We start from the raw sequence: 22,549 nt of genomic DNA on the forward strand, positions 1-22,549 counted from the left end.
GAAATCTTAACTTAATATTTTAAGTAATGTGATTGATGATTTGGTTTTTTAGTATAATTAATATAACCAACCTGGGATGCAACTCGGCAAAGTGGCTGGGTCTTAGATTGATTGGTTTAACCGGGTTGATTAGCAGAATAAACTGGTGTTCAAAAGTTTGAAATATAACAAAAACATCTTCAAAAGTTATTCAAGTTTTTACAGGTTTAAAATTTTGCCAAAACACTCTAAACATTATTGCTGGTGTCGACAAACCAGGGGAAATAAGTATGTTATCGACAATGACAACGATAATATTCTTCATTATCACGAAAACACTATTTTCAACTTCTTGACCAAAGCCCATATCACCCCTCCCATAATTGTCTCATAGGTTGTTGTTGTTGATTTAATTTTGTGATTTCTAATCGATTTATTCATCATAAATCACTTATGTTGCCATCATTGTATTTACCGACTTTTTCTCTTCAAAATTCTGAACATCCTAACCTTTAATTGTTCGTGGATCACCATCTTAATTTCTAGAGTTTTTAATAAATAGTAAAATTACTAACTTGACTTGGTAAAGGCCCTAAGTCCCGGTCGACTGGTTTTTAGAACATTGGTTATAAAATAGTCAATATCAAATTGAATTGTAATTTTTCTATTTGTGTATGTGTAACACTACTGGTATATTTTAAATGAATTAGATAAGGTAAAATTTTCATTTAGTTTTTCAATCTAATTCATTTAAAAATGAAATTATGTATTTATGTTAGATGGTGTACTGAATTAAGATAAAATGTGAACTAAAGCCCAAGTAGATTACTAAAATTTGAGTTGACTAAAATGAGCTGAACCAATTGGTCACAGGCTCACTTACCTGCAATTCCTAAAACACAACTAACGAAACCCGCGCCCTCAAAAAAATTCAGTTGGTCTCTAACATTCAACATAGTTACAGCAGATCCTGATTCTCTCAAGTTGGAAGAGGGAAGAGTTTCTTCTCAATGTCCACAATCAAACTCCTCTTTCTATTCACATTCTTCTCTTCCTTGGTAATAATTACGTTACTTATCAACAATAAATTAATCTCTTTGGTTGCCTACATTTACTTAATTTTCATCATTTCTATAATTTTATCTCTTGGGTTTGGTCTGGTTCATCTAGATTTTAGGATATGGAGATGGGATTTCAGGGAAGTACCCAATCGTGGTGAGTACGTGGCCTTTTGTAGAAGCTGTGAGAGCTGCTTGGAGGGCTGTTGATGCTGGCTTTTCCGCTGTTGATGCTGTCGTTGAGGGTTGTTCTGCTTGTGAAGATTTGAGGTGCGATGGTACAGGTGGTAACACTATTCTTTTCCTTTGAGAGAAAGAATTATGACATACGGACATTTCTGACAAAAGTTTAATCCTCAAGGGAGCTCCATCAAATTTACTCCTAGTTATCATTATTCTTTCTTTGCTACCACTTCAAAGTTTGTAAAGTTGTTGTTTTGAGATACTGAATGCAAATGTAATATCATATGTAAATCGCCTTTGAGAAGAATTTAAGCATATGGATTATCTCAACTGGAAGATTGTATAATAAAGTAAAAACAATATTTTATTTTGTGAATGTGATTTGATTGATGTATAAATTTGCTGTGGACAGTGGGTCCTGGTGGAAGTCCAGATGAGAATGGAGAAACTACAATTGATGCTCTGATTATGAATGGGGTACAGCCTTTTATAGTTTGTTTCGTTTGTGTTATTGTTTTCTTTCTTTTTGCATGTTTATTCCTTTATTAAGAAAGATTGTTTATCATGTGTTTTGGTAAGGAATTAATAGGTGACAATGGAGATTGGAGCTGTAGCTGCCATGAGGTATGTGAAAGATGGCATTAGAGCTGCAAGATTAGTGATGGAACATACTAAGCACACTCTCCTTGTTGGGGAGAAGGCATCAGCCTTTGCCATTGCGATGGGTCTCCCAGGACCCTCAAACCTTAGCTCGACAGAGTCTATTGAGATGTGGAATAAATGGAAAGAGAATGGTTGCCAACCTAATTTTTGGAAAAATGTTATACCTCTAAATGGTTGTGGTCCTTATCGTCCGAAGAGTGCAAATGGCTTCAGTGAGGGGGGTTACTCCAAAGCCAATTTGATGGGAGTTATTGAATCAAGGTCATCTCATTTTGGTCTTCACAGCCATGACACCATTTCAATGGCTGTTATCGATAAAGTAAGTTCATTGGATATACCTCATGTGTACATACTATGTATGTACGTATTCCTATTTCACTCAGAAATTGCTTTGTTCATGTAGATGGGACATGTTGCTGTTGGCACATCAACTAATGGAGCTACTTTTAAGATCCCTGGCAGGTAAGGTTAATATAAGGCCTCTTACGTGTCACTGGTGAGTTTATGATTGCACCATATTGAGTGACAATAGTCTTAATTATTATCTTGAAAAATTCAAAATCTTCTTATCTTAAAGTCCGGATGCCTCATTTACTGCTGATAGTTTGGAGCCGTATTTTTTGTTTGTCAAATTTTTCTATATAATCAGCATTAGAATTGGATTGGATCATTTTGAATCAACTTCTGTTTCTCCATGTAAAAATGTTGATGGAAACAGAGTCGTTTTGTCTAATGAAAAAGACAGGACGACTATTCCTCCATATCGGTAGTTATCCTCTATTTTTGGAGCAATACAGGTTTTGGCTATTTCTTGGAAAGCAATGAATGGAATACATTTCCACCTCTAAAGAAAGCAAATGCATTTATTGAGATGAAACTTTGATTATTGTTTTCCATTCTCCGAGTCATACATTTTTCCTGTTAGGGTCATTTTAGCAATTTAAGTATTTTCTGGTTCTTGTGTAAACAAATCAGAAAGCCCATCTAAAAGTAACATTATGCTGTTCAAATCTCTTATATTTTAGAGATCATGATACATAGTTATTTTTCTTGACTACAGGGTGGGTGATGGACCCATTGCTGGATCTTCATCATATGCTGATGATGGGGTTGGTGCTTGTGGGGCAACTGGTGATGGTGACATCATGATGCGCTTCCTTCCCTGGTAATGTGTTATAATTTGTAACAACTTAGAAGTCTTTAATCAACTGTTTTTAGGAAGTTTTTTTGGTCCCTTTTGATCAAGGACAGCTAGGTTGTGGAATTAACTTTTATTATGCCCCAAATTGAAAGGCCTGCATATTTTGTGGTTGAACTTTTATTCGTATAATTAGTGATGGAATACTGAAGCTATAGTCAAATGACAGATTAAGCTGACATTATGTGGTTGTGAGGCTTGTTATGCTTAGCTAGCTTGGCTTGGGGCTCAATCTCTGCTCATTACATGCTAACTTTACATATCAAGTTTGGCATTCTGCTTGCTTGTACCTCAATCTTATCACTTTCTTTTGTAGTCCACGTAGAAATTAGAGGCATATGTATGTGATGAAATCTCAAATAATCTGTATTGCCTGCAAGCCTGCGTCATCTATTTGCACAATTAATCCACTTTAAGGCTTTTATCCATCTTATAACAATTTCTGATCTGATTTTTCCTTGTATTTTCCCTCTTAACTCTCTAGCTGTTTATTAATTTTCAGTTATCAAGTAGTAGAGAGCATGAGATTAGGAATGGAACCAAAGCTCGCTGCCAAGGATGCAATATCTCGAATTGCAAGAAAATTTCCAGATTTTGTTGGGGCTGTTGTTGCTGTCAATAAGAATGGTGTGCATGCTGGTGCTTGCCATGGATGGACATTTCAATACTCGGTGAGAACCCTGGAAATGGAAGACGTGGAGGTTTTCACTGTGTTACCGTGAATTGGCCCCAACTGTGTTTCACAATAAGCACTCTTTTGTTAATACTCCAAATGTAAACTATTATTTAAGTGTGATTATCTTTTCATGCTTATTGACGAAGAGCAGGCAATGAATTGTGTATGCTGTGCTCTAAACACACATGCCTATTGTTAAATATCGGAGTTTCATACCCTTTATTATCGATATCTATTTGACAATAAAATGGAAGACATGGTGTTGTAACATAATATGGTTATGTTAATTTGTATGAAACTTTAGATTTAAGGTACAGTTCTGTATTGTTGTACCTTATAATAGTTTACCACATAGTTATTGAAACTCATCAATTTATAAAAAGAAAAGAAAACAAAAAATTACATCATGTTTGCTCAAGTATTATGCTATTGGAAAATTATATATGTTTCATGCTTAAAGACTGAAACTGTCATTTTCATTCAACAAGTTTGTTTTTATATAATTATTAAAATAAATTTAAATTCTAAATTAATCAATAAAAAAGTAAACAAAAATTTTTTAAAAACAAATTGGACGACGCTATTGCTTTTCAACAACATCATCAATATCGATAGAATTATCTTTTGACAATCTACCAAATAGTACTGGTTTATCATTCTTTTTAGCGATATATCTAATAGTATTGATGTATTGATGATTGAATATCGGAGTATGTTTCTATAAACATAGTAAATATAGGTAAAGAAGAGATCCTAATATCAATATAATGCTTCTAACTATAAAAACAGACGAAGATAGAGATGAGAATTGAAATATGTGGGGGTGAAATAAGAGTGGTTTTGACTTTCTAAATTTCAGTGGTCAATATATAGAATATGCGCATTTAGGATAATGGATGTGGTTATTTTAATTAACCCCGAATACCCAAAGTTGTTAGAAGGTGGTGAATGTTAATCTTTTGAGTTTGAGTGACTACTTTTGACTCTCATTTTATAATGCATTCCTTACCTCCATTTTAATCTTCAAGATTCATCTAATTAAAATTAAAACAATAAATAAATAAATAAAAGAATATGAGATTTTTCTGGGACCATGTAGCTGAACTAAAGGGTTGTTTGTCCGAAAATAACCAAGTTTAGTGTTCTAGCTACTGTATTTAAATTCATACCTCTATAATAGACGAGATATTTGTGCTTTGGTTGTATCATATTTTCTTCTCTTTTGCCGGGAAATTTTTTCTTTTAAGAGCTTAGAAGGGAAATTTCCTCATTTCAATAATTCAGAAGATTCTTATTTCTCCACAAATGAAATAAGTTTTCAGAACTTTATTTTTGACGAAGACCCAATTGAATTTCCAATTGGGTAAAGTTGAAATAGATCGCAACATCATTAATCTTGAATTCCACCTGATACTTCTTTCTTAAAAGTTTTTATTATTATGTGAAAATTTTATGTTTATTTAAATCAAATTTTTTTTTTTTTTTTTTGGGTCGATGGAGATTAACGGAGATAATAATATCGTAGAAAATGAATTAGCGGTTGAAGAAGGTGATTGTGAAGCACCCATTTTGAATTCAAGCGTTTTCTTAGATCATGTTGGAGAAGTTCTTCTCACTCATAATTCAGATGGCTTGTCCTGGAAACCCCTCACTTCCTTTGATAATGTAATTTTTCTTTTTCTTTTAAATAAATATCTCATATTTTTGTATTCAATTAATTATTGTTTTTTTGTTTTTTTTCATGTTCTATGGTTATATGAGTTGGGAAATCTTTGAATTTTGTTGGGTATCATTTGGATGCAATTTTTGTTGAATGATTTTATGTGTTTTGATGCAATTTAGAGACTTGAACTTGATGACCAATGTTGGAAATCTGGAAAGCATATTTTGAGTTTTGACCTTGCTTCTTTTCCAAAGTTTCTGAACAAGCTTTATCTCAGGTTTTGAATTGTTGAAATACATTTGTTCGTGGAAATTAGGTTTTGTATGGTGGTCTCTAGTTTATTTAAATCCCATTTGTCCATTTTGAATTTGATTCATTTTCATTATACTAAATTATGTATATTAGCCTATCAGCTATTAAATATTTATTTTATGTTCTTTAACGGTCTACCTGAGTAGGCCGCACCATTTTTCTTTTTCTTTTGCCTCTAAGAAGCAAATGTTTATCTTAGTTTGGTGTAAATTCCATGGATATTAAGATAAATTCTCTTACTATTTAGTACTGATGTTGGTGAGTAGTTTCACTTTCAATATGTGATGGCTCACTTGTATTTACTTGAACAGGATGGATCATCGTGTTTGAAAATTAAATTTAGTGCTAAACTTCCAACTGAAATCAAATTTTCTGATGTCTATGCTGTTGAGTTAACCAACTATGGTTCAATTCATAAAGTGAATCGTCCAAATGCAGGAAATAAGTTGTTGGGACGTGAGTCTCTTGATTCTGAGGTTCGATCTCATTCTAATTCTAATTTATGTGTTTTTATTCTCATATGGTTATTGTACTTACGGATGGCATATTTTATATTCTGGTTCAGATGTTCCGCTTTACGGTGCATGGTTTCCAAAAGTCAAAAACACAGCCAAATCTTTGGGTCTTGGCTGTGTACACCTTTGGTCACAAGGATCTGCCAACATGTGAGATGTGGGTGAATCGACTTAATGCTTCTTTAAATTTAGAAGTGGGAAGACCAAAGAATCTTCTGGTATGTACTGTTCTTGATTGAAGACCATTTGTTTTGCTTGTATATATTCATTTTTACTTGATGAAATGAATTGAAATCAGTAGTAAAGTTGTCTCCAGAATTTTTTCTGATTGACAGGTTTTCGTTAATCCATTGAGTGGGAAGACTAATGGCCGTAGAACCTGGGAAATTGTGGCTCCTATATTTGCACGTGCTAAAATTAAGACAATGGTAATTTCAAAGCATACCTAAAGATTCCATGGATGTTTCTCAAGTCATAGCATTACAATATTCTGTTAGTGTGTATAGAAATTTACATTTATCTATTACTACCTAGTTATGATGTAATGCATTTTGGCATCTGGATTTTGTCTAAGTCTCATTTTTGTGAGCTTAAGGTTCTATCTGTCTGGGGAAGTGTTCAAATTGGAATGTATGGTTCTCAATTTGAAATTTTGAAATCATTTCAACCACTTTGATTATCTCTCCGAATATTCATTACAGGTGAAAGAGTTTACAATTTGATTGTTGATTAACCTCTGAGAGCTTAGACAGCAGATTGTGCAATGAAACCTCAAATATGTTTGGCCAATTAGATTTACCAACAATCCTAAATGAACATTTGGAATTTTCATAGGAAAATTTTTGGCAATGCTGTTATTGTATTACTGCCTTTTTTATTTGATTATAACTTTTGGCAATGCTGTTATTGTATTACTGCCTTTTTTATTTGATTATAACTTTTAATGGTACTGTTCAACTGCACTATGAATGGGCATGGGCTAAACTTGGTATGACTAATGAAAGAGCTTGCCAGACAAAGATTAATGTGATATGTAGCCTCAGTGCTTGGATGACATAGTATATTTTCTGTCAAAATCTGTTTAATTTCTCATGGGGATGAAGATTACTCTAGTCATGAGTACAAGGTTCAGTACCAAATGAATGTAATTGGGAAAATTGTGCTGTGTCTTACATTAATTATTTACCTTCTTTGTCAGGTGGTTGTTACAGAGAAGGCAGGACATGCATTTGATGTGATGGCATCTACTACAAACAAGGAGCTTAACTCATATGATGGTGTTATAGCTGTTGTAAGTCATGAAAGCCCTTCACAAACATATCTTGCATACTTAGTGTCCCAGTAGTGGCATGGAATAAACTGTGGGCACCTATTTTTGGTGAGAAATAGGGAAAACAAAAAGAAAATAAAGAAGGAAATAATGTGACACATTGCCACAGTATGTGATGGAAATTCATGTATGAAGAATAGAGGAGGTAACAATTACATAATCTTATTTTATTGGCTTATCTATGATGCTAACTGAGGCCCGTTTATTTTCAAGCTCATTTAGTTTGAAAGAGTGCTCACTTTTACTGATAATTGGTCCAATAATATTATGCTGTCAAGAACACCAAAAGAGGTTAGAGAATTGGATCAATGTTGGCAAACAACATGTTTATGTTCGGTGGTGGTATTGGTTTTGGTAGGTAGAGTTTGGTGGTGCACCAGCTAAGCACCCAAAATAAGTATTGCAAGAAGAAAAAAAGTTAGTGACCTTTCTTTTTAGCGTTGATTGTTAGTAGGCAACTTCATAATCAAATTGTTAACAACTCCAACTGCTATATTTGTTTTCAACTTCCACTGATCAAGAGAGGTGTAAAATGTATCACAACTTTTTTGAAGAAAAACTATTACCTCATCATAATGCCATTTTGAAGAAAAAATGTTTATTGCTGGGTATTACCACTCCAACAAATTAATATTTGATGTTGTGACATGATACTAGATTTAGGTAGTTGCTAATACCTTATCTTAAGGGGTATTGTTGTTCGTATGAAGTTTTTCCCATATGAACCATTTGGTTGTGCACTATCCCCCGGCGGACTATAAAGTTTTAATACTATAAAGCTCAAGTGAACATCTTGTGTGGAATTTTGAAGTCATGGTCTGGGTTTCATTTAACCTACCTCCCCTACATCATGTTTTCTATTCTCAGAAAGTTTAATCTGTATCATTTGTAGTTCAAGCTTTTTCTAAGTTATAATGTGGCTGTGACCTGTTTCTGGCATTGGTTTTTGGTTGTTCTCTGGTGATGGTTTCCTCCTGTCAATGGGTTTATGTACATGTGTTGATTTTTTATGTTTGATCTATGTCTCTAATTTACTAAGTTCCAAGCATTTTTCTCAGTTTTATTTTCTAATTATTGTTTGTTTGCTTGTTGATTTGGTTTCAGGGTGGAGATGGTTTGTTCAATGAAATCCTTAATGGCTATCTTTCTTCAAGATATAAAGCTCCTTATCCACCAGCCCCATCAGATTTTGTTCATTCTGTTTGGAGCAATGAATGTTCTTTAGTTCACAATCCTGATGAAAAAGTTGCTGAGGTTTTTGATCAGAATGATGGCCAGTATCCTTGTTTGCCAAGTTCACAACATAATGGGTCAGGATTATCAAATTTCTGTACGTACAGTAAGATCTAGTTAGGTTTTAAGTTTTATTTTTTTGTTGGCATGGGTGTTTATCTGACATATAACCGGGTTTATCTTGAATAGAGGAACTGCAGTTGGTTCTTCCAACACATTTAGTTATCCCATGTCTTTTACAAATCAAACTAATTTTAGTTCATTATGGTGTTTGTTTATTGCAGCTTTTTACCTTCTCTTTTGTTAATCTTTTTCGTTCAGTTATCTGTTTATGTACTCCTGGTATCTTACAATTACTTTTTTGTTGATTTGATCACTGAACAGTTCAAGATTCTGAGTTTCCCTACCCCAAGGAATGGTTTAGGTTTGGAATCATTCCTGCTGGTTCAACTGATGCCATAGTGATGTGGTATTTTCTTGATTCATTTGGTTCTTTTTAGGGCATGACTCTTTTTTCATTCTATGTGAGTGTACATGGAACTTGGTCTGTGAACATTGTGTGAACATATATTTTCTCATTTATTTTTTTGTTAGATTTCGTTGAGCTCCCCTGAGCTTTAATTAAATTTAAACAAATTTCCTGTTTATAGCATTTGCATGCCCATACCAAGGTGCATTTGTTATCACGGGCATGCTTGCTGAAAGTGAATTTTCAAATTACTCTCTTTTTCATAGTCAACATTTCTTTTTTATTCTATGGCTTTCAATGGATCTTAAATGTATATTGACAATAACCATCCATGGAACCATTTTTAATCAGCTTTTCCAGTATTTCATGTAATAATGTTTCCTGGTTTTTATGAATGGTGCATTGTATTGCTCTTTTTGCAGTACTACTGGAGCTCGAGATCCTGTAACATCTGCACTGCACATTGTCCTGGGAAAAAGGGTGTGCCTTGATATAGCTCAAATTGTGAGTTGGAGAGAAACAGCTGCATCAAAGGTTGAACCTCGTGTACGATATGCGGCTTCTTTTGCTGGGTAGTTTTTTATTGTTATTGATGCCTAATTATATGAGTAGATTTTATATAACCATTCTGGTATCTGATTTCTTTCTATATGGCATTATGCTTAATCTATGGCCAGTATGCTGCTAATAGGCTTGCAAATAAGTATTAACTCCTAGGATGGCTATTTTGGTATATGTTTTCATTTTATTTATTTAAATGTACACTTGAATAAAAAGATTTTAGGAAAAAGAAAGAAAGAAAGAACTGTCTAATTTATGTGTGCACCAAAATATTTGTTGAAATTCTGTGAAGTGAATTTTGTTGATGTCTTACTGCAAGAAGCTGTCACACATAACTTTATTTTTTCAGCATTGCACTTCTCCATGTTTCTAATGGAAATATTGTCTCTGTGGTCAAGCTTTAGTATATTATTTTATTCAATTATACAAAGCACCTTTGTTTTTTCTTATTACTGGATTACTATATCCTCCAGTACTTGAGTCTGCCCCCTGAAGTTTGATTTCTTTACTTGTAGTATATTATTTATTTAATTTATCAAAAGCACCTTTCTTTAGAGTTGTATTTGTTGCTGAAGTACTCTTCCCAGTACTTAGTATGATCCCACCCTGAAGTTTGATATCTGTACTTGTACTGTAAGGTCTGGTTTCTCCTTCACCTTTGTAATTACTTATGCCATCCTTTTTCTCCTTTCATGTGATGATCTTTTTAACCTCATCTGGTAAAATTATATTCAAGCAAAGTTAAATGCTTTTCCTCTTCTGAATTCATGTGCTTCATGTTTATCAGGTATGGATTTTATGGAGATGTGATTACTGAGAGTGAAAAATATCGGTGGATGGGCCCAAAGCGATATGATTATGCAGGAACAAAAGTGTTTTTGAGACACAGGTAAGCTCCTAGTAGGTTTATATTTCTTAACGAGTCACCACAACTAAAGAACCAGTTCTTTATTGCATGTGTTATTAGGTTTTCGTTTGAATGGTTAACAGTTTTGCTAAGCTATAATAATTTTTGTCTTTTTCCTTTTAGGTCATATGAAGCAGAAATAGCTTACCTTGAAGTTGAATCAGGAAAGACAAATACAATTCCTGATAGAGGTCGTCGATTTGGTAGATTACAGACATCAGGAAGTCCAAATAAATCTGAGAGAGTGATTTGTCGAACAAATTGCAACATCTGCAACAAAAAGTCAAGTCGTCCAACACCATACTCCCGTCCTGAAGAAACAAGATGGTCGCGATCCAAAGGACGTTTTCTTAGTATTGGCGCTGCCGTAATCTCTAACCGTAATGAAAGAGCACCTGATGGTTTGGTGGTTGATGCACACCTTTCAGATGGCCTATTGCATCTCATATTGATTAAAGACTGTCCTCATGCTTTATATTTATGGTAACATAAAGCCTCTCTTTTTCTCTCTTTAGATTGAACTTTATTATAAAAATTCTTGTCTTCTCTTGGAATGCTTTTTTTCAAAAATATTAGGCGTGTTTTCATTTTTATTAAATACATTAGAGTTGCTTCTTAAGTAATAAAGCAGTTAATTAACTACAATAAGACATTAAAAATCAGTGACCTGATTATATCTTAGTAGGTCTTTTGCATTTAAATGTGGATAAGAAATAATTGTTAAAGTGGTGTGATATGTTTCCTGGATATTTTAATGATGTTACAAACTCTGTTTTAAGATTTGAAAACTTCATCCATCTATTGATATAAATAATTCTGTTGTTCAAAGTGATAGGTAAAATCGAGATGATACACAATCATATGCCTCTTTAAAATCAATTGACATGTATATCTTGGTGGGACTATATTGTGTATACTTTATTTCATTTTCAAGTGTTTTTTCTTCTTGTGTTGTTATAATCTGGTATCGACTCTTAATTTGTTGTAGATTATCTGAATTACATCATCAATGATACCTACAGGCACTTGACCGAGCTTGCAAGGAAAGGTGGAAACCCCCTCAACTTCGAGTTCGTGGAACATCACAAGGTACTTTTCTTAAAATCTTTCATGGTTCTTGTTCTTCCAGAATATCCATCATTTACTTCCTATTTTTTCTACAGACTCCGGCTTTCACATTTACTTCTTCTGGAAATGAAAGTGTCTGGAATTTAGATGGTGAGGTCTTTCGAGCACACCAACTCTCTGCTCAAGTATTCCAAGGCCTTATTAGCTTATTTGCATCCGGTCCCGAAGTTTAGTAGACGACCACATGCAAGAGTTTCTACAAAGAATCTCCAATATACCTATGTGCAACACTCAGCTAATTTCAATTGATATGTTTTTTGTAACATATCCAGAAGGAGTTCTAAAATCTATAGAGTTTTGTGTTGTCTCTAATGGCATCGATTTGAAGTTTAATTTTATGTTTCGGAAATCGCAGTTAATAAACCTTCAAGTTCTGAAGTTCCCTCCAACTTTTTGCTCTGGAGGGTTGTATAGTATTTGCCTACTAAAAGTGTTCAATGCAATCTAAACTAAGCTTAAACGCAATTGGGTTCAATTTTAAATGTTAATTTAAGCCGAAAAGGATTGATTCAAATTCAATTGCATTGATTCAGCTACATGAATGAGTGAAGCTCATACAATTACTTACAAGTATGAGAAATTTATAATAATTCATATGAGAAATGACATTTCTTGTTTACCAATGAATTTGAAACAAATTAAATTGGAATTTAAAAAATGAGATAAAATTCGATTGGCCAAAATGATCAATTTTGGATTGAATTTTCAGTCATTCCTGGACTTCGCTCCGTCCCAAATGGGTCCAGATAGTGCTAGAAATTGACCTCTGACTTCATCATTAATTGACAAGAAGAAATTCCGAGGGTGGAGATGATTTCCATGAATTTAAACCGTTCACACTGGTCACATTATGGAAAGACTGGCGTAGCCAAAAGTCTTCACTTGACTTCTCAGAAATTGCAAGAACCCACAATTTCGTCTTTGGAATACTCAATGCACCAACCCCATAACAACCACCTTCACCTTCAACCTGCCAAACAATAACTCAGACTTGTTGCAATGTCTACACCAGCAGAGTAATATATCATATCTGTTGTTTCTCTTATATTCATATACTCGATGGCAATTAGTTATGTTTCCATGTTGCATAAAAGTTGTTGTTGAAATATATTTATATACTTTACTTATTATGAGCATCTAAACCTGTGTCCAAACTATTTGCAGATTTTATCGCTCTTTGCCACCAGTGAGCAAGACTTTTGGAGTGATCTGTTTAATTACTACAGCTGCTCAAAGTTTAAATCTTTTTAATATTTGGAACATAGCTCTCCAATATGAAGATGTGTGTAAACGTTTTCAGGTAATTAAATCGGTTGATTGTCAATTTGTATAGACAATATAAGGATTGCTCAGAGCTCAAGTATACTTGATATATCACAAATATTTGCTGGTAGTGCAGGTTTGGAGGCTTATTACCAATTTCTTCTTCCTTGGACCATTTTCATTTCCTTTCGCATTTCGTCTCATCATAATGTAAGAAAACCAATTCTTTGGATCCTTTAATCATCGTATGGCTTACAATTACGCTGCCACACTGAGTGATTGTACTTGCTTCTATATATGATAACTTTACTTTCTAGGCTTAATGTGAAGAAAGAAAGTAGGACACAATTTACTGATAAAATATTATTGGTTTACAAGCTGGAGAATACAGATGAAAGAACGCACAGATATTCTCAGAGACAAGTTTCCAGAGAATGTTTGCTAAGTGTTTTTTCCGTCTTTCTTGACTTGTATTACTTGTCTTATCTTTCATTAATCATAAACCAAGCTTATATAGAAGCTGATTACATCATCATATACATTACGGACATGCTAACTCTATAAAGCATTAAATGCTAACCTAGTCTGCAGAGATATTTACCAAATATTATCATAGAGTCATACATTTTTTAACTATTGCAAAATCTATCAGATTTAACATCCCTAAACGTCAGCTAATCCACTCTAGGTAGTTGACCAACTCTTAACACCTAGATCGGCTCTGTATCATCGACCTCCTTCAAGTCGCATAATGCTTCTGATCACATGCACATTTGGTCGCATGGATTCCATCTTGCATTGCTTCTAGGTCGCATTACCTTCTGATCGCTTCTTCCAGATTGCATGCCCTTTAGGTCACATCCTTTTCAGATCGTTACTAATCACATCATCCTACAGCTCGCATCCATCTTATCTTGTACATTTGATCTGAAGCTTTAGATCGGGCAAGCCTTTAGATCACTTTCTCATGTTTCCAGCAAGATATCACTTGCTTTAACAAATATGATATTTTTGCTGGAAAAATACCTCCTACAATCCCCAGATATAATATGTTTCTTGATTCATATGTATGGATTTTTTAAACTGTTTTTATACATTAACTGCAGATTCAAGGTTTGTAATCTGTGTTTCACTGCAAACTAAGTGTTTTTTATTTTATTTTAATTGACACCTAATACTTGAGATAAATTGCGTAGAGCAAAATATGGTGTTTCGTTAGAGAGAGGGCCTTTCGACAAGAGGACTGCAGACTTCCTATGGATGCTAATCTTTGGGGCAATCTCACTTCTGGTACACTTTTTCTTGTTATTAGATCACATACATACTTTACCAACGAGAAAAAAGTTCATACAAGTGGCACTAGAATATATCCAATGTTGTTGTTTTTTTTTTTTTTGTTTTTTTTTTTTGCAAATTTCTTTTGACAACCTTATAATTTTGAGTAATACTACACTCACATATACTTTTCACTAACTTTCTCTCATAAACGCCATGTGTTGGCTCGTAATGGGTTCCGTCTGTTCAACAATAGATCCCGTTTGACCAAGCCAATTGCAAATTGCTACATAGGGTTAGTGAGATGTGTTAGTGAGAGATGTTAGTGAGGCTAGTATTATTGTAAAATTTTATATGGTAATACGAGCATACAATAAAAGCATTAACAAAGTAGTGTTTCTATTTTTAGGTGATGGCTGTTGTTCCAGTTCTATGGACTCCTTTCATGGGAGCTTCCTTGGTATTTATGATTGTCTATATTTGGGGCCGTGAGTTCCCAAATGCTCGAATCAACATATATGGAGTTGTGTCCTTGAAGGTTACACTATCTCTTACCAGTTAAAACTTGTTCTAGCCAATTAGCTAATGGTTTTTCTTGGCTGATTTAAGAATGTAAATTGAAACGATGCATGTATATAACTTGTAATAATGGACAGGGGTTCTATCTTCCTTGGGCAATGCTGGCACTGGATTTGATATTTGGGAATCCATTACTGCCGGATATTCTTGGTATGGTTGCAGGACATATTTATTACTTCCTAACAGTTCTTCATCCTCTTGCCGGTGGAAAATACGTATTCAAGACTCCTCTCTGGGTGTATCCTTTTCCAGTTTTATTTGCTTTTTAACTTTTAGTCATAATCCTCCAGTCACAAACTTAATAAAAGTGATCTTTAATGGTTATTAAGTCACAAACTAGTTGCATATTGGGGGGAGGGCGTCCAAATAAACTCCCCGGTGCAGCGCAATCCACATGCCGGAGTTACATTCCGAGGAAGAAGCTACCGTCTGAATGGAAACAGATCAAGTTCAAGTAGCAGCCCTGCCCCAGAGCAGCAGCCACAGCAACCCAATGCCAATGCAGCAGCTGATGGAGTTGCTTTCCGAGGAAGAAGTTATCGCCTTGACGGCCGTTAATTAGCTACATTTCTTTGCATTAGATGAAAATCAAATACATCTTTGCATGACCAAATCAACTCTATCTATTTGTAACCATAGAAATCTTGAAAGGATTCAACTCTAAGTTTGAGATATCCTAATCATTATATAATAAGTTTTATCAGAAAAGATAATTTTGTTTTTGATAGAATAATGGTTGGAGAAACATGTACACTGGTGAATTGAGGAGCTGATGACAATGAAGCTGCTGAAATCAAAATACACTCAAGATAAAGCATTATTTCAGGATAAATGAATGAATGACTAGATATTTTCACTCTGTTTCTTTTCATGCGAGTATGATCTCACAAACCCGCCAGCAGAGTACTCTTTAAATTCATATAATTATATTGTATAAAGTTTAATGTTTGAGCTTTGCTTTTCTGATGCTATGTGTTTGGTTTGTTTTATCCGATATTATCGCTCTCTACCGCCCGTAAGCAAGACTTATGGAGTGGTCTGTTTATATAATTATATTGTATAAAGTATATTTTTTGGCCATGGTAACATGTTTTGATTTGAGGATTTTAAACTTTGTTTCAATAAAAATGGAATAATATTTAGTTCGATTGGCATCTGACACTGATTCAAGTTAAAATACTTAAAAAGCAAATATGTTGTTTCACTAGAGAGAGGGCCTTTCGATAAGAGGACTGCAGACTTCCAATCTTTGGAGCAATCTCAATTCTGGTTTGTATATTAAATTTCTGAATCACTTCCAGGCTCCATATGCGGAATACACAGTAAAGATTGATTTTTTAGGTGATGGCCGCTGTTCCAATTCTATGGACTCCTTTCATGGGAGCTTCTTTGGTATTCGTGACTTCCCAAATGCAGGAATCAACATATACGGAGTTGTGTACACTATCTCTTACCAATGTCAATCTTCCATGGGCAATGGTAGCACTAGATTTGATATTTGGGAATGCAACACAGGCTGGAGTTGCATTCCAAAGAAGCGGCCAAATCAACTCTATGTATTTTTTTTTATTTTTTTTATTTTTTTATTTAATGGCTAGAGTGTTTGGGTCAATTTATGTGCAGCTCAACTAATCTCTAGGGTTCATTGAACAACTTACAAGCTCAATGCTCTAGTAAATCACAAATGTGATAAGTGGCTTCAAGATGGTTTGAACCCAATGAAAAGAATAAACATTCTTGACCGCCAGACTAACCCTTAGGGTTAACTTTATGTATTCTTGACCAAAGAAACAAATGTTGAAGGTTGTTATGCCTAAAAAATCAGGGTTGACGTAAGCTTACATCAGCGAGTACCAATCAAAGTTTAGGAAGGTTTTGCGCCATCTAGGAGTTGCCACGTCGCCCCAAGACAGAGAAGATACGGTTGTCACCAACCCAGCAGATTCAGGTTTTGTCTATGAGTGAATGGAGAAACACACCTGTCCAAACCCCAGATAATTTGAGGATATTTCCTAAGTTATCAACCAATGGGAGGCAAGGAAGGACTTGCACGACACCTACCCACTTGTAGACTTGTAATCATTACCTTGAATTCAGCAACTATAAATAGAGGGCTTCTCCTTACAAATTCGGGATCGATCAATCTTTGATTTTCATAACAATCAATAGCAAAGACAACTTACGAGAAAGAGACTAGCTTAATATTCTCTTTGAGTACACAGTCATTGTACCTCTGTTCGTTGTTCGATATATGCAACCTCTTGTAATACATTTATATAAAAGAAACAGTAGACGTATGAATCGCTTTAAGCATCTGAGAACCACTATAAAAATCCTTTGTCTTATTTATTATTAAGTCTTTGCATTCAATTGTGTTTATAACCTTATCCTAATTCACAAATTAAACACGTGTAATTTCTGAGACTTGCTTAGCACTTTGCATGTGTGAGGTCGTTGGTGTCAAAATCAAGCATCAACCTTTGGTCGCGATCACTACCAAGAAGCTCAAAGACTTCGTCTTCAAGAACATAGTGTGTCACTATGGAATTCCTCATACACTCATCTCTGATAATGGAAAACAGTTCGACAATGAGGATTTCAAGCAGTTTTGTGAAGAGTTGGGGATTCATAAGAAATTCGCCTTAATAGCAAGACCGCGAGCTAATGATCAAGTTGAAGTTGTCAACAAGACTATCAAGCACATATTGAAGGCCAAGCTTGGCGTAGCCAAGGGCAATTGGGCCGATGACCTCCCAAAATTTCTATGGGCATATAGAACAACTTTGAGGACTTCTACATCAAAAACACCTTTCTTGCTAGCATATGACTGTGAGACAATGGTCTTAGTGGAAGTAGAAACTGGTTCACTTCGGAGAGAATTCTACAATGAATTAGACAATGAAGCATTTTGTGTGTAAGTCTAGACTTAGTTGAAGAACACCACAACAAAGCTCGGTTAAGGATAGCTTTCTACCAGCAACGAGTAAAAAGATTCTTCAACTCTAAAGTCAGGAGAAGAGACTTTTGGGTTGACGACCTGATTTTAAAAGAAGTCTTTTTCGATACAAGAAAACCAAGTGCGGAGGTATTGAGACCTAATTGGAAGGCCTATATCATGTCACTACGGTGATACAAACTGGAACGTGTCATCTCAAAAGGCTTGATGGTTCTTAAGTACCGCGAGCTTGGAATGTTGAGTATCTACGCCCTTATTATCAGTAACTCCAAACTCTTGTATAGCTTAAACGATCAGTTCTACTTGTAAATTTTTCTTATTGTAAATATCATGAATAAGATTATCTCATTTCTTCTCCAAGAATTACTTACGTCGTAATCTCAAGTTTTAATAATCTTATTATTTACAATATTTTACAAGTTTTGCAATAAGAAAAGTTGTGTTTGTTATGTGAAGTGCTTAAATTATAAAAGTGTTATCACAAATGGTCAAAAGTGTATTTATATATTGCAAAAATATGTACAATGGACAACCAAGAGCTATAATGAAAAGCGAAGATAAAAAATACTTTTTATGAGCAAACAGACGAATAGACAAAAAAGAGGTCGATCATTTGTTCTGGACTTCAGAGTCCCTATCTTGGGTCACTACGACCTTAGGGTCGTTTGCTTGATCTTCAGGAACTTTTGTTTCTTGTTGATCTTTCTTTTGGGCAGATTCTTGATCCTCTTGCTCTTTGGCAAACATCATTGAAGCAAGAGTTACTTGATACTCCTCGAGCAAGTTGGAAATGTCTAAGTTGGGATTGTTTGGCCGCAAGCTGTGAATGGCTTGCAGTGCCTAATAAGCAACCTTCCTTTCCACCTCGAGATTCAATTGCTTCATCTGCTCTGTCAGCAAAGTGATCCGCCCATGAGCTATCTCGAGATTTGTTTTTCTCGCCCTTTTGTCTCTTTCTGAGTTGTCCCATAACTCAACTCGGGTCTTTTCCATTGCCTTCTCGCTCTCTATGCTCTCTTGCAGCTCTTTTTCTCTTTGGCCCAACTCTTTAGTGAGCTTTGCTATTGTTATGAAGCTCTTTGGTGTTGTCATCCTTTTTCTAGAAGCTTGTTCTTCTAAAACTCTACTGTTCGCAGAGTAGAGTTCCTTTTTGTCAGGTATATGTTTACTTAAACTTGAGCATTATTTGCAACTTCATTTGAAGTTGCAAGAGCTTGCTTCAACTTAGTGACCTCCTCCTTCATTTCATGAAGCTTTCCAGAGGAGTTGATCCTTCAATTTGTTGTGACCAACGTTCAAAGCGAGCAAAGACTACAAGAAAAGGATAAAGAGTTAGTTTTTAAACTAAAGAATTGACTTGTATAAAAGAGTTCGTTTGGAGAAAGAGTTGTCTTACTTGACTTTGCATTTGAAGAGCAATGGCCATTAGGTCGGAAGGTTGCAAGGCAACGTACTCCTCAAAGGTTGATGCCAATCGGCATTCTAGAAGGGTTAAGACCACTGGCCTTAGATGGTTTGACATTTGCCCTAAGAGGTCCAATACGGACTGATCATGCTTCCCTGTGGAAAAGACCTCTTAGGCTTGTTTTTCGCCAATTCCCTCCTGAGTGGCCAAACCCTCATTTCCTTGTGAAGTCCCTGGGGTGTGCGAAGTCTGTGGAGCGTCCTTTGAGGTGGCCCTCAAAGTGGGAATTCAGTAAGGCTGTAGCCCACCCGAAAATATTCTGAAGCCTTCTGATTCTGATTCAGATTCGGATTCTTCGGTTGGTATTGTTTTCCTCTTCTTCGTCTTCGAGGCTATGGTTTTCTTCCTCTTCAGACGAGCAGCAACAGTCTAGAGAGCTTCTTCATGTCGCTCCATGGGTGGTTACCTTTCGGCACTAGCTTGTGTCCTCGTTACAAGGACATCATTGGAGGTCACTCCAGTTATTCCAGTTGGGTTTAGTCCAGGGAAGGTGAATCCCGCAGACTTCTTAGACATCTTAGACTTCTTTAGTTGCATGGATGTTGCATAGCATACAAACAAGTCAGGAAAAATAGTCTAATTTTATTGAAAGACTTGGGTTTTTCTATTTGAGAAATACTTATGAGCTGAATCGTCTAAGTATGAGTCGTGAGGAAAAAATCCATACTTCCAGAGATTTTTGGTTGTCACAAGCAGTCTTGCATCATGACTTTAGTCAAACAGTTGACCAAATGTTTTGAAGCGGCTGCGATCAGCTAGCACCGTCAATCTGGTCATTTTGTTTTCTGCAAAGAAAAAAAAGAGTTCGTTAGCTTATTGTCTAAAAAATAATTAAGGTTAAAGGGTGAACGACCTGAAAATTGAAAGGAAAACCTACTCGATTCCGTAAATTTATAGACAATTTCATACTTGAAGAAAAAATATTTGGTTTCGTAAGCCCCCACGTTGCTAGGGTAACCAAATATCTCTCTCTCGATCATTGATCGCTTGGAAAGGTAATACAAGTCATTGTCCTTACTTTTCTTTAGGATATAAGCGCAAGCGAGCTCTTACGCCGTCGGCTCACTGAGGTCATGCTTGCCAAAAGCTATATACATAGTGACAACTATCATACATGCATTTGGTGTCAACTGGAATGGCGCAACCTAGAAGTGGTCGAGGATCGATCTGATGTAGGGGTGGAGGGGTATCCTCACTCCACATTTGAAAATGGCTTCCGAGATTGCAGCCATTCCCTCGAGAGGATCCTAAGCAATGTGTGACCTATGTTGATACATGTCCATGTTGATCACATATTGATCTATTACACTTTGGATCTCTTCTGCTGAGGTGGTAGATCGTATCACCTTTTCGAGACCTGTCGAGGTGCCTGGTGGTTGCAAGCTCCCCTCTCCAGCTGTTCTTGTCTTAAGGAGCTTCATTGCCCTTTGAGTTTGTAAAGGTGTGACATGTAGGGGTGACTCAAACCCTGAATAATATTCCTCGTACGATGACTCAAAAGAGTAAAAGAACCCTAGTTTCTCTTCCATAGCCGTCAAAGCCCCTATAGAAACTCTTAAGAATAATCTTCTAAAGCTTTTTGCCCTAAGTTTTGAATTTCTAAAAGTGTTTCTTTGAACACTACCCAGAAATGTCCATCATCTAAGCCTACCAGACGCCTATAGCCCCCATAACTGTAAAAAGTAAGCTTTTGCAGAAATGGAAAAAAAAAAAAAAAAAAAAAAGGGATAAGTTTCCTTGCCTATTGGTTGGTAGGAACGGGTGCTCTGTCGTAGCGTTGAGTTCGCATTAACTGGAAGGAGAAGAATAGATTTTAGTAGCTTGAAAACATTGTTTTTCTCTCTGAAGAATCTGAGTTCTCTAAAAACTTAGGGTAACCTTAAGGTTTTATAAGGTGGAAGACGATGCTTGATTTCTTTTATGAGCGACGTTTGGGCAAGAACACGCTCCTAGTCATTGATTGCGACCACGTGTCGTCAATCCGTGCGAAGAGTAACCCCCACGCTTTGTGAAAATCAACCGACGTAGTTCTTTATCAAAATTGCCAAGCACCAGTGTGATTATCTCCTTCACATTAAATGTGTCCTTATTCGCATTTAATGCTTCAAAAAGGAATGTCTTTCAGCATGACTTGCATTTAATGCTCATGGCTGACACTTATTGTGCGCAGAGACAAGTCTGTCAGATAAGGTTTGTCTTATTGACCAAGCCAGTTGTCAAGTGCAACAAATAACATCTGAAGAGGTTGTTCGAAAAATACATTTGTTCAACATGTCAGACTTGAACACCAAACAAAATGATTCTTAGTTTTCAACAGTGAAATGTTCTAAGTGTTTTCAGGTCGTGAATGACAAATGGGGTTCAAAACACATCTTGATAGCATAAGACAAGATCAGAATTAGGTCGACGGACCTTTGTAAACAATCACATCAGGTCGCTGGTGTTACTCTCAGTCTAGATTATGACCTACACTCAGTTCATTGGTCATATCAAGCAATCAGCTTTAGGTTGCCTTAAACGATGTGACTATTCTCAGCTTTCAACTCGAGCAAACATTTATGAAGACAAGTCAGGTCACGACGTAATCATGAAGTTCTTAAGATCCAATTCCTTGAATCTTACGAACTGGAGAGCTTCTATTATGCCTAAAAAATCAAGGCTGACGTAAGCTTACATCAGCGAGCACCAATAAGATTTTAGGAAGGTTTTGTGTCGTCTAGGAGCTGCCACGTCACCCCAAGACATAGAGGATACAACTGTCACCAACCTAGCAGATTCAAGTTTTGTCTATGAGTGAATGGGGACCGCACACTTGTCCAAGCCCTAGATAATTAGAGGATATTTTTTAAGTTATCAGCCAATGGGAGGTAAGAAAGGACTTGCATGACACTTACCCACTTACAGACTTGTAATCATTACCTTGAATTCAACAGCTATAAATAGAGGACTCTCCCTCACAAATTCGGGATCGATCAATCTTTGATTTTCATAACAATCAATAGCAAAGACAACCTACGAGAAAGAGACTGACTTAATATTCTCTTTGAGTACACATTCATTGTACCTTTGTTCGTTGTTCGCTATATACTATCTCTTGTAACACATTTATATAAAAGAAACAGTGGATGTAGGAATT

General features: G+C 35.6%; 3 protein-coding genes across 6 annotated transcripts; all 3 read left to right on the top strand.

The window, feature by feature from the left end:
• The first annotated feature begins 829 nt into the window (after positions 1 to 829).
• LOC116139687 (probable isoaspartyl peptidase/L-asparaginase 3) lies at positions 830 to 4,042 on the top strand. 4 transcript variants are annotated; one of them, XM_031425348.1, is made up of 7 exons: positions 830 to 1,037; positions 1,150 to 1,321; positions 1,633 to 1,697; positions 1,810 to 2,202; positions 2,287 to 2,345; positions 2,944 to 3,048; positions 3,584 to 4,042. In XM_031425348.1, the coding sequence occupies exons 1-7, from the start codon at positions 990 to 992 to the stop codon at positions 3,801 to 3,803; spliced, it is 1,062 nt and encodes a 353-aa protein (XP_031281208.1). In that variant the 5' UTR covers positions 830 to 989; the 3' UTR covers positions 3,804 to 4,042. The 4 variants fall into 4 exon arrangements, with proteins under 4 accessions (XP_031281208.1, XP_031281211.1, XP_031281209.1 ...); XM_031425351.1 differs by lacking the exon at positions 830 to 1,037 and having other exon boundaries at positions 1,196 to 1,307; positions 1,800 to 2,202; XM_031425349.1 differs by lacking the exon at positions 830 to 1,037 and having other exon boundaries at positions 1,196 to 1,307.
• An 825-nt stretch (positions 4,043 to 4,867) lies between these two features.
• LOC116139697 (ceramide kinase-like) lies at positions 4,868 to 12,289 on the top strand. The gene is made up of 12 exons (XM_031425357.1): positions 4,868 to 5,422; positions 6,044 to 6,208; positions 6,298 to 6,465; positions 6,583 to 6,675; positions 7,446 to 7,538; positions 8,682 to 8,907; positions 9,195 to 9,279; positions 9,702 to 9,851; positions 10,628 to 10,729; positions 10,871 to 11,230; positions 11,770 to 11,836; positions 11,911 to 12,289. The coding sequence occupies exons 1-12, from the start codon at positions 5,252 to 5,254 to the stop codon at positions 12,046 to 12,048; spliced, it is 1,818 nt and encodes a 605-aa protein (XP_031281217.1). The 5' UTR covers positions 4,868 to 5,251; the 3' UTR covers positions 12,049 to 12,289.
• Positions 12,290 to 12,768: 479 nt separating this feature from the next.
• Positions 12,769 to 15,636, top strand: LOC116139647 (derlin-1.2-like). The gene is made up of 7 exons (XM_031425323.1): positions 12,769 to 12,891; positions 13,040 to 13,175; positions 13,275 to 13,348; positions 14,335 to 14,428; positions 14,823 to 14,951; positions 15,070 to 15,230; positions 15,322 to 15,636. The coding sequence occupies exons 1-7, from the start codon at positions 12,875 to 12,877 to the stop codon at positions 15,548 to 15,550; spliced, it is 840 nt and encodes a 279-aa protein (XP_031281183.1). The 5' UTR covers positions 12,769 to 12,874; the 3' UTR covers positions 15,551 to 15,636.
• The last annotated feature ends 6,913 nt before the right edge of the window (positions 15,637 to 22,549 follow it).

Source organism: Pistacia vera, unplaced genomic scaffold, assembly GCF_008641045.1.
Source record: "Pistacia vera cultivar Batoury unplaced genomic scaffold, PisVer_v2 Contig357, whole genome shotgun sequence".
In the NCBI taxonomy this organism is placed as follows: Eukaryota; Viridiplantae; Streptophyta; class Magnoliopsida; order Sapindales; family Anacardiaceae; genus Pistacia; species Pistacia vera.